General features: G+C 55.7%; 2 protein-coding genes across 2 annotated transcripts; one reads left to right on the top strand and one right to left on the bottom strand.

Annotated features, from left to right (window-relative positions):
- The first annotated feature begins 201 nt into the window (after window positions 1-201).
- Window positions 202-10,423, top strand: KAT8 (lysine acetyltransferase 8). Its single transcript, XM_028110117.2, has 11 exons — window positions 202-432; window positions 1,766-1,840; window positions 1,924-2,099; window positions 5,716-5,769; window positions 5,870-6,034; window positions 6,830-6,919; window positions 9,090-9,230; window positions 9,330-9,423; window positions 9,544-9,694; window positions 9,834-9,988; window positions 10,250-10,423. Exons 1-11 carry the CDS (start codon window positions 222-224, stop codon window positions 10,312-10,314), a joined length of 1,377 nt encoding a protein of 458 aa, XP_027965918.1. The 5' UTR covers window positions 202-221; the 3' UTR covers window positions 10,315-10,423.
- Window positions 10,424-11,157: 734 nt separating this feature from the next.
- Window positions 11,158-14,415, bottom strand: PRSS8 (serine protease 8). Its single transcript, XM_088017118.1, has 5 exons — window positions 14,331-14,415; window positions 12,448-12,610; window positions 11,847-12,118; window positions 11,590-11,756; window positions 11,158-11,466 (listed from the first exon to the last, which is right to left on the bottom strand). Exons 1-5 carry the CDS (start codon window positions 14,413-14,415, stop codon window positions 11,158-11,160), a joined length of 996 nt encoding a protein of 331 aa, XP_087873244.1.
- Window positions 14,416-15,408: the final 993 nt, after the last annotated feature.

Consider the following 15,408-nt stretch of genomic DNA (forward strand, 5'->3'; position numbering starts at 1 on the left):
CCAGACGGAAAAAAAAAAATTCCAGGGCAATTGGCACAGAAAGGTCAAACTTGTCCGGGGGCCGGGGGGGGCGGGGGCGGTTGGAAAGCCGCACTAACCAATGAGCTCTTCCCACATCACAGACCCCACCCTCAAGCCGGTAGCGGCCTCCGCCACGCGTCGCTGACCCGGAACTAAAGGGCTGCGTGGCGCCGGATTCTGGCGTCATCTCCACTACAGCGATGGCGGCACAGGGAGCAACTGCGGCGGTTGCGGCGGCGGCTTCAGGGGTCGCGGGGGAGAGCGATCCCGGGCCCGGGGAGAATGCGGCGGTCGAGGGGACCGCCCCATCCCCGGGCCGCGTCTCTCCCCCGACCCCGGCGCGCGGCGAGCCGGAAGTCACCGTGGAGATCGGAGAAACGTACCTGTGCCGACGCCCGGACAGCACCTGGCGTGAGGGCGGGGCCCAAGGCCAGGGGGCGGGGTCTGAAGGCGGGTTCTCTCAGGGGCTGGGCGTCGTGAGGGCGGAGCTTGAGGGAAGAACGCGGAGTTTCGGGATCTCCCGGGCGCCGCCTCGTAACCGCAGTAGTCACCACAGTCACCGAGTTCTTCTAATGCTGTGTAGGGCTCCCATTCCACTTGCTTGTCCAATCTTAGGCTTCATTGCCTTTTCAGACAAAACCGTGGTTCCTTGCTGGTGTGTCTTGTCTCTGCGACTTCCTCTTCCAGCCCTCTTCTACAACTGCCAACGGAGAGGACCTACGGAAACACAAAAACGAGCTTCCCTTTTCCTCCCCCCCCATCTTCAGAATAAACCCCGAATTCCTTAGAATGGCGTGCATCTTTGTGACCTCTCTGGTTTCTAGCCACTCCTAGCAAAGGCCATTGCCGGAGCAGACCACATTGTACCCACTGAAGACCATATGCCTTTTACCGCCTGTGCCCGCTGCTTTGAATGCCCTTTCTTCCCTTTCTCCTGCCTGGTTCACCTGGCTAGCGCTTACTCAACCTTTTAACATACCATAACTCCTGTGATGCCATTGCTGATTTCCTTCAGGCAGAGTGAGTCGTTCCCTTCTGTATGTGCCTGCAACATTTTCTTCATACCTCAGTCAGCCATGGTATATGTGACATTATGTTGTCATTGTCAGTCTGCATCTTCCCCTATCAAAGTGGGAATTTCTGGAGGGCAGGGCATCTTGTGATTCACTGCAATGTCCTCTCTACCCAGCAATAACACAGCATAGGACCAGACACGCAGTGGTTGCCTTACTCATTTGTTGAATGGTCTGTCAGTTGTCAGGCACTATGCTAAAAAAGCTTTAGAGGCATTGACTCTCCCTCTGAGGTGGGCACTATTATCCCTATTTTGTAGATGAAGAAACTGAGGCTCAACCAAAATAATTTGCCGTTAAATAAAGGAAGTGGGGAGCTAGGATTATATATAAACCCAGAGCCAGCCCTCATGACTCCTGAACAAATGAACAACTGAGTATAACACAAGCATTGAATTTGAAGCCAGACTTAAACCCAGTTAAGTGTTAGCTTCTTAGCACTTTTCAAATACGTGAGCCTGGGTAAGTCTCAGTTTTTCATCTGCAAAGTAAGAGTAACAGCTCCAACCTGGCCCACTTCACAGGCAGTGATCGATGGAATGGCAGATGTAGGCAGGTGATGTTAGCCTATGTATGGCCCTGGCATCTGAAAACTGCTCCTCGGTGTGAAGGATCCTTCTTGTCCCATCCCTGTCTGCCTTCCTGATGATCCTAGCCTTTTTCTTTCACAGATTCTGCTGAAGTGATTCAGTCTCGAGTGAATGACCAGGAGGGCCGAGAGGAATTCTATGTACACTACGTGGGCTGTGAGTGACTTGGGGGCATCGGGCCTGGGTGGGGGTTGGGGAGAGGGGTGGAAGGGCAGCACCCTCATGGCCCATCCTCACAGTTAACCGGCGACTGGACGAATGGGTAGACAAGAACCGGCTGGCGCTGACCAAGACAGTAAAAGATGCTGTGCAGAAGAACTCAGAGAAGTACCTGAGCGAGCTGGCTGAGCAGCCTGAGCGCAAGATCACTCGCAACCAAAAGCGCAAGCATGATGAGATCAACCACGTGCAGAAGGTCCGGGCCCCCTCCCCTTCTCCAAGGCCCCAGGAGGCTCAGCTGCCTCTGCCAGCTCCCTTGAGTCCCAGTGCCCAAACCACAGCAGCTCCCGTTTCTAAAGCTCCTACGGTGTGTCAGGGACTTTACCTGTGTTTTGTCAAATATTCTTCACAGAAGAAAAATGAGGCTCAGAGAGGGCAAGCACTTGGCTGCAATCTCACAGGAAATGGCACAGCTGGGACTGGAACTCAGGCCTCCTGCACCACTAGCCTCCTTTGTCTCCTATTTGCTGTGCCACCTTAGACAAAGAATTGAAGTCCAAAAGGAAGGAAGAGAATGAATGATATTGGGCACTTGCTGCTGCCAAGCACCGTGCTGAGTCCTGCACGTATATAAGCTCATCATATCCTTCCTAACAATTAAAGTGCCACGGGGATAATGGTTTCTGTAGGTGGGAAAGCAGGATCAGAGAGGTTAGGTAACATGCCCAAGGTTACACAGCTAGTAAAAGGGTGGGCTGGAATTAGAATAATAATGGCAAACATTTATTGGCTTGTGAGCCAAAGTTTTAGGCTAAGTATTTTAATACATGATCTCCCTGAAGTTTCACAGCAACCTTGTGAGGTAAGCATCATTATTGTGTCCAGTTTATAGGGGAAGAACAGATAGGTTTAAGAACCTGGTCAGGAATTAGATTTGCCAACTGGATTGTCCGACTTCAGGGCACCAGCCCTTAACCATGACTTTGCCACGTCCTGGAAACTTGGGCCACTTGATCCAAAACCTGGAAGGATCCTTCTTGATCCAAAACCTGGGTATTTTTCCCCAACCCATGCCACCCCTGGGGGTTATTTCCCCCCACTCTGAGCCTCAGTTTCTTGATTTGTAAAATGGGGAGTGTAGATGAGACCGGGGTTTATTGAGTTCTCAAGCACTTAGACATTCATTAGTTTCAGCCAGTGTGACGTCTTCCTTCTGAGTGCTCATTGTGTGCTTTGGGCCAATGTTTTTTCCAGCTGTGGGGCATAGCCAAATTAGCTCAGTGGGTTGTAACAGGCTTTTAAATTTAAAAATGAAAGAGAGGGGCGCCTGGCTGGCTCAGTTGGTGGAGCATGCAACTCTTGATCTCGGGGTTGTGTGAGTTTAAGCCCCATGTTAGGTGGAGAGATTACTTAAAAAAAATAAAATAAAAATATGGGGCGTTTGGGTGGCTCGGTCGGTCAAGTGTCCGGCTCGATCTCAGCTCAGGTCTTGATCTCAGGGTCATGAGTTCAGGCCCCGCGTTGGGCTTCACGCTGGGTGTGGAGCCTGCTTTAAAAAAAAAGAAAGAAATAGGGTAAGATAGGCAATACCACAGTACGTTGCCCTTTATTAAAGGTAAGAATTATTTGTGAGAAGCTTTTATTTCAAGTACAGATACATGTACTGTGTATACACAGATAGGTCAACTGGTTTACAGTGCTGACTGCATTTCAAAAAAAATCTGAAATACCCTAAGCTAGAAAGACCCCTCAGGGTCTAAGGCAGCAGTGTCCAGTTGACCTTCCTGTGATTAGTGGAAATATATCTGTACTGTCCGATCGAGTAGCCCCACTAACCATATGTGGTGACCGAGCACTTGAAATGTGTTTGGTGTGGCTAAAAATTCATTTTGTGTTCAACTTAACGAATTCACATAGCCACACGTGGCCAGGTCTAAGTTTCTCTTAGTTCCTCGACCAGGTTGCGCTGGCAAATTTAAGTCTTAAAAATGTACATCGAAGCTGGTAGTTGGCAGGGCGGATGACAATGGGCCAGAGGTGATAAAATCAAAGGATGGATAATCGGCGAGTTAATAATCAGCAAGGTTCTTCGGAGCCTAATTAATGTTTAATTCTAAATAAATTGCAGCATTTAAGAAAAGTAGTGTTTTTGTAGTTCTTTAATGCATTTGCAGAAGAGGATTGTCTTTTATGAGAGTTGGGAAGTGGGTTTTTAAAGAGGCACATGAGGAGGAAAATCTTTCTTCTCGCATCTTTGCAGGGGTTAGGCTCGGAGTTAGACCAACCAGGGTCCTGTGCTCAATGGTGCTGGGTACCAGTTCTGTAACCTTGCCGCTCTTTGTGCAGTGTGGATAATGAGCACTCTTGTCTCAGGGGCTTTGTGAGGACTAAAGAAAATACTGCCTGTGGAGTGTTTGGCACTTGGAATAAATGGCAGCTAGCTAGTCCCCAAGGGCAGGTGACCTCACCTCTCCCTGCCTATTTACTTCTCTGTAAAATCAAAATAAAAAGGCTACATCTCAGGGTGGCCGAAACGGTTACATGAGGCCAGACAAGCAAAGTGCTTTGTGGAAGGGGGTCTGGGTAAAATGCTGACTCTTTCCTCCCTTCTCAACTGCAGGGCGAGGCTGCTGTCTCCCCTGGTGTAGGTCATAGGCCTTCTTGGGCCCTCTCTCCATTATCAGGCTGTGCTTGGTTGCTCCTACAGAGTCTGGCTGAGGAACAGGATGTGCTGGGAGTGTGACATGACTTCTAGTCTCTGCCTTCTAAGGACTTGGGAAAATCAGGGAAACTAAGTGGGAGCAGTCAGAGGGGATTGCTGTTAACCAGCGCGTTCCCGACTTGGAAAGGAGAGGGTGTGTTGTGTGTCGGAAGAATTCAGTCAGGTCTCCGGGAGGGGACGGGCAGGGCGCGGGCCGGGCGCGAAGCCTTGAAGGACAGGAAAGAGCCCAGTAAAAAATGATTACACACGATGGCTCACAAAACTGCCTCATCTCACACTCCCCTGGCTCACGCTCTGCTCGAGGTTGAGTAAGTGTTTTTTGGCGGCGAAGGAGAGGGAACTGCATGCTCACAGCACGAAGGCCACAGAAAGAGGGGCCTTGAGAGTGTAGACGTGGAGGGGCTGCGACTGGAGGCTGGGAATCTGCGGAGGCGTCGTTAATGGTCCAGACTTGAGATGGTGGCAGTGGCTCTTTGGAGTTGGACAGAGGAGAGTTCCAGAGAGGGACCGATTGCAGAGACATCAGGGAGGTAGAACTGACGGACCGTGGCCCTTGATTGAATGCCAGGCTGAGAGGAGGAGGAGCTACACTGAAGGTGATGCCCCCAGTGAGACGGGGACCCCGGGAGGATGTTAGGTCTGCAGGGAGGACGGGTTGAGTTCCTTTCCGGACACCTCGAGTCTGATGTGGCTGCGGGAGGGACCTCGAGAGCAGGCAGCTCCCTGGACCTGGTGCTCAGGAAAGAGGTCAGGTCACGCTGGGGAGTCCAGCACCAGTTCCTGCTATGGGCACGGAAGAGAAGATCCATTCTTCATCTGCCTCATGACAATTTTGGCAGAGCTGGATTGATCCTTTTGTATAGCCCAAGGACTGGAAGCGGGCCTCCTGCTCTTAGCCCTGTTCATCTGGCAAAAGGTCCAAACGTGGGCATCAGGGATGTGTGGGTGGGTGGGTGGGAAGGCAGGAGAGGAGCTTGGCCCAGCCAGCTTCAAAACCGAGTCAAACAAGTTAGCTGTTCGTGCGGTTATTAGTGTCATCCGGGGGATGAGGTCTGGAAGATAGGAGGGAAGCACCGGGCTCTGGTTCAGGGGAGGGACAGCTTGAGCACCACTTCTGTTCACCTCTGTTCCCGGCTCTGTCCTTGCCCAGACCTACGCAGAGATGGACCCCACCACAGCAGCCTTGGAGAAGGAACACGAGGCGGTAAGCAGGGGCCGGGCTCCTGCCCGCGGGCGCTCCCTCGGCCGCCTTCCCTTGCCCCGACTGAGCCAGCCACTGCCCTGCGCTCCCACCTTACTCACAGATCACCAAGGTGAAGTACGTGGACAAGATCCACATCGGGAACTACGAGATCGATGCCTGGTACTTCTCACCGTTCCCTGAAGACTACGGGAAACAGCCCAAGCTGTGGCTCTGCGAGTATTGCCTCAAGTACATGAAATTTGAGAAGAGCTACCGTTTCCACTTGGTGAGCCTGGGCCGGCTGGGCCCGGTGAGAGAGGCGGCCATGGAGGCTGCGGGCCCGAGGCAGCAGGGATAGGGAAGAGAGACAGGTCCAGCGGAGTTGAGTCCAAGGAAAAGCTGCCCGTGGCTCAAGAGACCCGGGTTCTAGGCCTGGCCTTGCCTCGGCTGGTGTGACCTTGGCCAACTCGCTGCCTTCCCCCAGGCCTCAGTTTCCTCTTCTGTGGAATGGGGACGGTAATCCCCGCCCTTACCACCTCCTCAGGTCACCCCAGACACTACATGTTTATCGAGGCCAGCCCAGTGCGAGGTTCCTCGGGGCAAAAGAGGAAGTGAGCGTAGCCCCTGAGCAATGGGGCTGGAAGGTGGGGACGGATGGGAGGCGTTGGCAGGGGTGGCCCGGGGGTGGGGTGCTGGGGGCTCGCAGGCTAGCGCAGCAGGGCGTTTCCCAGAGGGCGTGACTTGAGGCAAATGTGTGCGGTTTAGGGATTGCCAGTGTCATGGATGAGAGCCCTCCAGAGTCCTCCAGAGCTAGGCTGGCCTGAACTTGAGACCATCTAGCTGTGTGATATTCAAGCCAGTTACTTAGCCTCTCTGCGCCTCGGTTTCTTCATCTGTAAAATAGGCTCTGTCTCCTCAGGTAGTTGGGAGGCTTACGTGATGTAGGTGAAGTACGGAGCCCAGGGTCTGTAGATGGGGAAACAGAAGAGAGACCTGTTGCAAGCCACACAGGGTGGGATGGGGGCACCTAGCAGAAAACCTCAAGGTCTCAAGCCTTTGTCTCCCCGTCCCCACCCCCCAGGGCCAGTGTCAGTGGCGGCAGCCCCCCGGGAAGGAGATCTATCGCAAGAGCAACATCTCTGTGTATGAGGTCGACGGCAAAGACCACAAGGTGAGTTAGGGGGCCGGAAGTGCTGTGGGGAGGTGGGGGGAAGCACCTCCTGGATGATCCTCATTGTCGCTGAAGGGTAGAGGCCAGCCTGAGGACAAGCCCCCACCCGGGAGAGACCTGTGAGGTCATGCTTAGCCTGGCGCTTGGCCTGTGGTTGGTGCCCGGTAAACACCCGGCTCTGGGGCGCCAGCCTGGGGGACAGGGTTTCTGTTCTGTCCCTGAAGACTTTCCTCCTGATGGGGTGGCTTAGGTTGGGGCAGTCCTGGCCCAGAGTAGAGATTGTCATGCCTGAGGCTGCTTCTAGAAGCGCTTTCTCTTTCTGCCTGAAGGAAAGTTTTCTTCCCTGGGAGGGGACGGCTTTGTGTGACTTGCTGCGAGAGAGCTGGGTAGCTCTGGCCGCAGAGTTCCTTGTTTCTGGCAGGAGGACCTTGGTGGGGCAGGGTGGGGCATTTGGGGCCTTGCTTTGCTGCCATTGAGCACCTGGCCTTTGCCTGGTCAGTCTGGGAAGCTCTGACCAAATGTCCCTGTTTCCCAGGGAAGGGGACGGTAGAGGGTAAGGCCTAGAGGGCAGGCTTCTGAGGTGGCTCTTGCTTCAAACAGTGCTGTCATTGACTAGCTGACTGTGGACAAGTGACTTAACGCTGTTTGTTCCTCTTTCCTCATCTGTAGGACAGGAGTCATGGTTATGTTTACCTAATAGGATTGTTGGTGGAACAAATGAGCAATGTCAAGTACTTAAGGCATCAAGTAGGTGTTTAGTAAACATAGGCCTTTGTTATTATTGGTGACCTCCTTGAGTTCAGCCAGCCTTGAGGTAAATAGCTCAAGGGGAATATTGGCTCTTAGCCTGGCCTGGGTCCCCGTGCTTTGCCTTTCTGAGCATGAACAGGGGGAGTGGCAGAAAGGGCTCTAGCAGGAGACGTGGGTGTTCTCTCTAACTCTACCCTGTTAACTTTGAAGCCTCGGCCAGGGACTGCCTCTTCCCGGAACCTCAGTTTCCTCATGGGCTAGCAATGCCGGACTTCACAATTGTTGGGTCAAATAAGAGTGGATGTAAAAGGTGTCACAAACCAGAGGGTCTCCTGATCTGTGCCATGAAGCCAACATCAAGGTCTCATTATCCGTCCTGATATTGGTCTCTAGCCTGGGTAGGTGTTTGGGCCTACAGCAAGGAGGCTGCTGAGGCCCAGCAGAAGCGTGTGGCCAAGTGGGCAGACCACTCAGGCTTTGGAATCAGGCTCAAAGCTCATCCATCCAGCAAACATTTACCAAGCACCAGGCTTCATGCTTCGCCTCGTGCTGGGTATTGGGGATACAGCTACGGATAAGACAGAACGCACTTACCGGTTTGAATCCTGCCCCAGCACTCACCAGCCATGGAGCCTTACACCAGCCACTTAGCTCCTCTGAGCCTCACTTTCCTGATCTGAAACCTAAAAGTTAATGTCCCTGAAGATTGAACTCCTATTTAGCACTCAGAAGTGGTAACTGTTTGGGACCCCTGGCTGGCTCAGTCGGTGGAGCGTGCGACCCCTGCCCTCGGGGTTGTGAGTTCCAGCCCCATGTTGGGTGTAGAGAGTACATAAAAATAAAATCTTTAAAACAACAACAAAAAAAAGAGCTTTTCCTGCCCATGACTCCTGTTTCCATGCTATAACTTAAACAGACACCTTTGGGGCGCCTGGGTGGCTCAGTCGGTTGAGTGTCTGACTCTTGATTTTGGCTCAGGTCATGATCTCGGGGTCATGAGATCCAGCCCTGCACTCAGTGTGGAGTCGGCTTGGGATTCTCATCTCCCTCTGCCCCCCCCCCCCGCCCCATTCGCGCACACACACACTCTCTCTAAATAAATAAATAAATAAAATCTTAAAAAAAACAAAACAAAGCAACTCACCTTTTTGCACGGGGGTTGGGGGAGAAGCGGTCACTGATTAATCGAGCTCTCTGGTTTTTAGTTTCCCTGTCCATCCAGAAAATGACTGTAAGACTCCTTTCGGTTCTAAGCGCTCTTGTTCGGGGGGGGGGGGCACTTCTCAGCGGCTCGGCATTGGCTGCTCTCTGAAGGCGGGCGTTTGCAGAGCGGGTGGCGGCTGCTGCCCAGGCCTCCGAGAAGCTAGGTGGGGAGTTATACCTGCTCCCTGAGCCTGCTTCCACCTCCCCTGCCCCTCAGATTTACTGTCAGAACCTGTGTCTGCTCGCCAAGCTTTTCCTGGACCACAAGACCTTGTACTTTGACGTGGAGCCCTTCGTCTTTTACATCCTGACTGAGGTGGACAGGCAGGGGGCCCACATCGTTGGCTACTTCTCGAAGGTGCTGGATTGGGAAGCCCAGGTTGAGGGAGGGTGGGGACTTTGACCGGCAGAAGGGGCCGAACCTCCCCAGAGGTCCTGACCACACACATCCCTGTAGGAGAAGGAGTCTCCAGATGGGAACAATGTGGCCTGCATCCTGACCCTGCCCCCCTACCAGCGCCGTGGTTATGGCAAATTCCTCATTGCTTTCAGTGAGTGGTTCCTAGCCTGTGGAGGAAGGGGCAGCTGTGGTGGGGGTGCCATGGCGGGGGAGGGGGGGAGGCGCCAGGGCGGGGCAGGGTCCTCCGAACCCTCCTTTCCACCGCCGCCAGGTTACGAGCTCTCCAAGCTAGAGAGCACGGTCGGCTCCCCTGAGAAGCCGCTGTCCGACCTGGGCAAGCTCAGCTACCGCAGCTACTGGTCTTGGGTCCTGCTGGAGATTCTGCGAGACTTCCGGGGCACACTATCCATCAAGGACCTTAGGTGAGGGCCCTGGAACCCTTAAAGAGGGAAGGACTCTTCCAAGATTGGCCATGATCCCATGTCCTTGTCCCCTTTTGCTGTCCCAGTCCGACCCCACAAGGGAACTCTCCCCAACGTCCGTGCTAATCCCTTTCTGCAGCCAGATGACTAGCATCACCCAGAATGACATCATCAGCACCCTACAGTCCCTCAACATGGTCAAGTACTGGAAGGGCCAGCATGTGATCTGTGTCACACCCAAGCTGGTAGAAGAACACCTCAAAAGTGCCCAGTATAAGAAACCACCCATAACAGGTAAGTGGGGGGCTGCCCAGGGTGTGTGTGGTCAGGGGGTAGGTGTTAAGATCTACTGGGAGCCAAAGCTACCTTTTGACTGTTACATGATCCCAAACTGGTCCGACCAGCTCCTGGGACGGAAGCCTGGGGCAGGCTCCTCATTCCCAAGGTTTCCCTGCCCCCTCCCCAGGACTCAGTATGCCCTTGTTCTCGCCTAGAGGTGAAACCTGGCCCGGGCCCAGAGGCCCAGCCCTGCCTCTCATGCCTCTCTCCCCACAGTGGACTCGGTCTGTCTCAAGTGGGCGCCCCCCAAGCACAAGCAAGTCAAACTCTCCAAGAAGTGAGTGGGCTGCGCCCCTGCTGCTGGACCCGTGCCTCCCTGCCCCCCTCCCCCCGCCTGTAAATATGTACAGACCTGTTTCGTCATTTTTTTTAATAAAGTAAGTTCTGCCAGTGGTTCTGGACTTTGGAGGTGGGAGGGAGAGGCCAAGAGCTGATGTTCTTCGCTGCACATGTCACGCACAGCCAGTTGTGCTCAAAACATTTCACTCCTGCTTGTTCTTTCCGTCCCTCACCCCAGGCCCAAGCCCACGCCCAGTTCCAGTGGGGGCTCAGTCCTCCGGAGTCTAGGAGTCGGGCTTCAAGGAGGGCATGGCAGCCGATGGGGCAAGACTGGGGCCTTTTCTGTTCTTAAGAATATGCTGCCCGGAGGCAGCCCCAGCTCAGGAGACAGGAAGAGGGTGAAGGGATGGGGCTCATCAGGCAGAAGGAGCGCTCAGGGTGCTGGAGCCAGCCCTTCAGCAGCAATTAACTAGGCAGGTACCCAATCTTCTGGAAACAAAGCGGGGAGCCAGGGCTCGTTTTCATCGTTAAGGGTCCTCAGGGGCTCCAGAGGAGCCCAGCCAGCGGGTGGAGGTGGCCAGAGGTTCTAGCCAATACCACAGGTAGTAAAGCCTCTTTGACTGTGGGTTGTAGTCCCAAAGAACGAACCCAGAAGAGAGGGCTCAAAGATCAGGACGGTGCTCTGGGCTCCCACAGGTCCGGGGAGGAAGGAAGGGGTGGCTCGAGCCAGTCCCCCAGGCCCAGAAGATGTCAGGGAAGGGCCAGCTCCGTTCCCGGGCCATGCATCTGTCCTTGGGTGCAGTGTGGAAGTCCAGGAGGCAGGGTCAGCTCCCAGGATGACTAGCTTAGCAGACGAGGCCCAGGGTCAGGCCCAGTGGCAACAGAAGGACGAGCCCCTGTAAGCCCCAGGCTGGGGCCAAGCTGAAGGCCTGATGGTTGACACAGAGATGGCCATCGGGCTGGGACTCCTGGACCTGGGGCACCGCACGAGGCTGCAGCTCTGTCACGTGATAGTGAATCCAGGTGGCATAGCTGGAGGTCAGAGTGTACACGCCAGGCCTGTTGGGGGCCCCACAGGCATCGCCCCAGCTCACAATGCCTGCCAGGTACCAGAGGCCCCCCACGGGGCAGGAGAGTGGGCCCCCAGAGTCACCCTGAAGACAAAAGCCATAGAGTACTGTTAGGATGGGGCCCCGGGCCTCAGGTCGGCCATGCCAGCCCCTCTGGCCCTCATCTGCCAAAAGGCACTGGTCTCACTGGACCCCCCCTGCATTTACCTGGCAGGCATCCTTGCCCCCCTCCACGTAGCCGGCACACACCATGTCCTGCTGGATAAAGTGGGGCTCGTCAGGCTTGGCGTTGATGTTGTACAGGCAGTTACACGTCTCACGGCTGATCAGTGGTACCTCAAGTTGCTGTAGCTGCCGGGGGACCAGGAGGCTCACTGTGGGAGCAAAAGATGCTTACCTGGGGCCTCCTCCCCTGAGTCGGACACCCCCCCCCCCATGCCTCTAGACGTCAGCGCCCACCTCACCTGAGGGCGCCACGTGGCCCCATCCAGTGACAGTACATTGGAGGCCATTGGGGAAGGAGGTGTTGGCTGCAGGGAGGCAGATGGGCCGGATGTAGCGGGAGAAGGTGACCGGCCTCCCGAGCCGGAGAAGCGCGATGTCGCCCTGGGAGCCCTCCTGGCGGTAGCTGGGGTGAGAAATGACCTGGGCCACGGTGCGGACCTCGGCCTCAGGGGTGTAGGAGTCCAGCTGGTGGGCCCCCAGCTTTACCTCATAGTCTTCCTTGAGGTGCTCCCTGCAGGCAGAGGGGCCAAGGCTGGGACCCAGGAGACCTCTCCTAGTTCCCTGATCCCTGTTGGGGATCCCCGTTCCATCCACCCCCAGGTTCTGGTCCCAGGCAAAGGGCCTTTTCCATCCCAAACTGCATATTAGTTTTATCCTGTGACCCGTGACCTCTGGCCTTCACTCCTCACTGATCCTTTCGGACTTAATTATTGCTACCCCTGGACTCAACAACCCAAGAACTCTAACCTCCGGCCTGGGCTGATCCCTGAACTTTGACCTTAGCCCACTTTGACTCCCCCCCGGCGCCGCCCCCCTCCGCCCCCACCACCCGGCTGGTACCTTGGGAAGCAGTGAGCAGCTGAGAGCACCCACTGCTCAGACACGAGAGACCCGCCACACACGTGGGTGCCGTCGTAGGTGATGCTGACCTGCCAGGGCCACTGGCCGGCAGCTGCGCCAGCACCCCCGGTGATGCGTGCTTGGGAGGCCACACCACAGGAGGCTGTCCAGGGAGGAAGGGGAGAGGGTCAGGTCCCTCTGGGGCCCCCCGCACCGGGTTCCTCAGGCCTGCCGCTTCCTGTTGATCTGGTTTGGAGCTTGGGAAGTGAGCTCACGGGAGCCAGCCACCCTTCTGGCCCCATCCCACTGCTCAGTGGGCACGGCTGGTTCTGCCCCCTCACCGTCCTTGTTACCTAGCTCGGGTTTCGTCCAGCTTCCTCTCTCTCAGGTCCTCCTACCTTCCGTTCCGTCCACTCCTTACAAGTCAGAAGATCTTTATAAACCACAGATCTGATCGGGTCGCACCTCAGCTTGAATCCTTTCCTGGCTCCACACTGCCCTCCAGATACATTCCCGACCTTCCAGGACGCTACCACCTAGTCCAGCCATCCCTCCGGACACTTCCTGTCACACACACTGGGCCACACACTTGCTTGCCTCTAGACCTCTGCTTATCCAGGTCACTCTGCCGAGCACACCTTTCCTCATCCCTACTCAGCTCAGCAAACCTATTTGCCTACGGAGGTGATCCCAAACGTCAGCCTCTCCTTCAGCTGCCCTCACGGGGCTGGCTGAGTTGGACGATGCTGGGGGCTCCGGCCCCCCCACCCCCAACACCGCCCCCTCACACAACTGTTGTGCTGGGGTCTGTGACAGCACAGAATCCGGGCATTCCCCGCTGACGGGGCCTGGAGCAGACCTCCTAGTGCCCCGTGCCCAGCACACGGGGCTGGGCACACAGCCGGAGTCGTGGATGCGTGCTGAACAAACAAGAGGCCTCCCACACTGAGCATCTGGTTTCCGGGACAGCCTCACCCCCACGGAGGCTGCGGCCCTTGGGAGCAGGACCCGACAGCCCTTCCCAAAGTCACCTTCCTCGGAGCAGAGCAAACCGTCCGGCCAAGCTCCTCCTTCTGTCCTCCTAATAACGACAATAGCTACTAATGAGTGACTGCCCAAGCAACGCGCGGGGCCGCAAGAGGGCTTTCACTCACTGACTTTATCTCCCTGAGTCCTCACTGGGGCCCCAGGAGACAAACATCATCGACTTCATTCTGGAGGTGAGGGGACTGGCCAAGAATACACAGTGTGCAGTGAAGCGGGGACTGAAAACCAGACTCAGAGTCGCGTGGTGTGCCTTGGTTGGTTTTCCTCAAAGGTCGTACCTTTGGACTCAGACGTGGGTTTAAAATCCCAGCTATGCCTCTCAGTGGCTGTGTGCTCTTGGGCAAGTCACTTCTCCGTACCTCAGTTTCTTTCTCCAGAGAATGCCGGCTACCGTCCCCAACTTACAGACTAATGGGAGGATTTACACAAGGCAATAAGGATGGGCAAGTGGGCCCTACCGGAGAGAGGGTCAGGCACTCATGAAACACTCCGTTGGAATCTGAATCCAAGTCCCCTTCCTTTCCCCTCCCCCACACAAGCCTCACCTTCATCCCCGTCTGCTCCTGGAGGAAGAGAGAAAGAGGGAAGGGTAAACAGGAAAGGCCAGAGTTCCCAGACCCCTGAGCACCTGCCACTTCTCCAGAGGACTGTCCCCCACCCCCACTCCGCACCCCCCAGGAGGCCAAAGCTGAAGGGAGAGGGAGAGGCCCGGAGCTAGGGAGGCTGAAGCCGAGATAAAGGATAAGGGATGTGCCCAGAAAAGGGTTATACCCTTGGCCTATGTCCACCACCCCTCCCCCCAAGCCCCACATTCTCTGACCGCCGCAAATACTCACCAAGTCCGGACCGGAATAATCCAAGTAAAAGCAGAATGGCCACAGCCCCCAGCCACCCAGGCCCCAGGCCTGCCCTGTGGGCCATGGCCCAGGACCAGGGCCCCTGGGGAGAGACACCAGGCACCCTAGGGAAGGTACCTAGGGCTGGTTTCAAAACGCAAGTTCCAGGTATCGGCCCCAGAGGGAAGGGATCCTGGAATCGTGCTGGGAAGGGGAAAGAGACGTTCAAGGCTAGCTTCGAAGGCAGGAATAAGGTGCGAAGGGAGACGCTGGGGTCTCCGCAGTCGCCCGTGAGGACACGTCTCCAGCCGGGCCAGGCTACGCAGAGACCTTCCAGAGTGCTGGATCCCTGGAGAAAGGCACCTACCTGCCTGCCCCTCCCCTAGCCCCGCCCTCCTCGCTTAGCTCCGCCAGCTTTGCTAACACGGTCCTAAGTCCTTCCAGACCCCCGGGTGTGTGTGTGTGTGTGTGTGTGTCTGTTCCAGGCGGGAGTGGAAATCCTTGATAGCTAGACTCCCTAGAATGTGACCCCACCGCCCTCTGTCCCAGGTCTTGCAAGTCTCCCGGACCAGTAATGTCCCCCAGGTTCTGGCCCCGTCTTTGTTGTCCTGGGGCCGCTGTGCTCCTCCTTTCTTCCCCCCTTAGGCCGGGTGTCTGAGCCCAGGACACCTGGGGCCGCCCCGGACCTGCCATTTCAGGCCCTTCCATAGAGCCTGCAGCTGCATCTGTGTGTGGTGAGGTGTGTTGAGTGTGATGGCAATGCCGATCATCTCACAAATATTTCCCGAGTGCCTACTATGTTCCAGGCACAGGAGACAAAACAGACACCACCTTCTGCCTTCGCGGAGCTCACTGTGAAATAGGGCTGACAGCTCTGAATCAAATAATCACATAGCAATTACAGAATAATTTCAAGCTAGGCACTATGATAAAGAAGAATGGGGGCTCTGGGGCCCTGCTCACAGGAGCTTCGCATAGGCTGGCATCAGGAAGGTGCTATTAGAACTGAGGCCTGAGGGGCTCTGGGAAGGTGTTAAGGCAGATGGAGGAGAAGGGCGGTCCGGGGAGAGCCTTCTCA

Source organism: Eumetopias jubatus, unplaced genomic scaffold (genome assembly GCF_037043125.1).
Source record: "Eumetopias jubatus isolate StellerSeaLion01/CBP00866 unplaced genomic scaffold, mEumJub1_p1.0 scaffold_12, whole genome shotgun sequence".
Classification (NCBI taxonomy): Eukaryota; Metazoa; Chordata; class Mammalia; order Carnivora; family Otariidae; genus Eumetopias; species Eumetopias jubatus.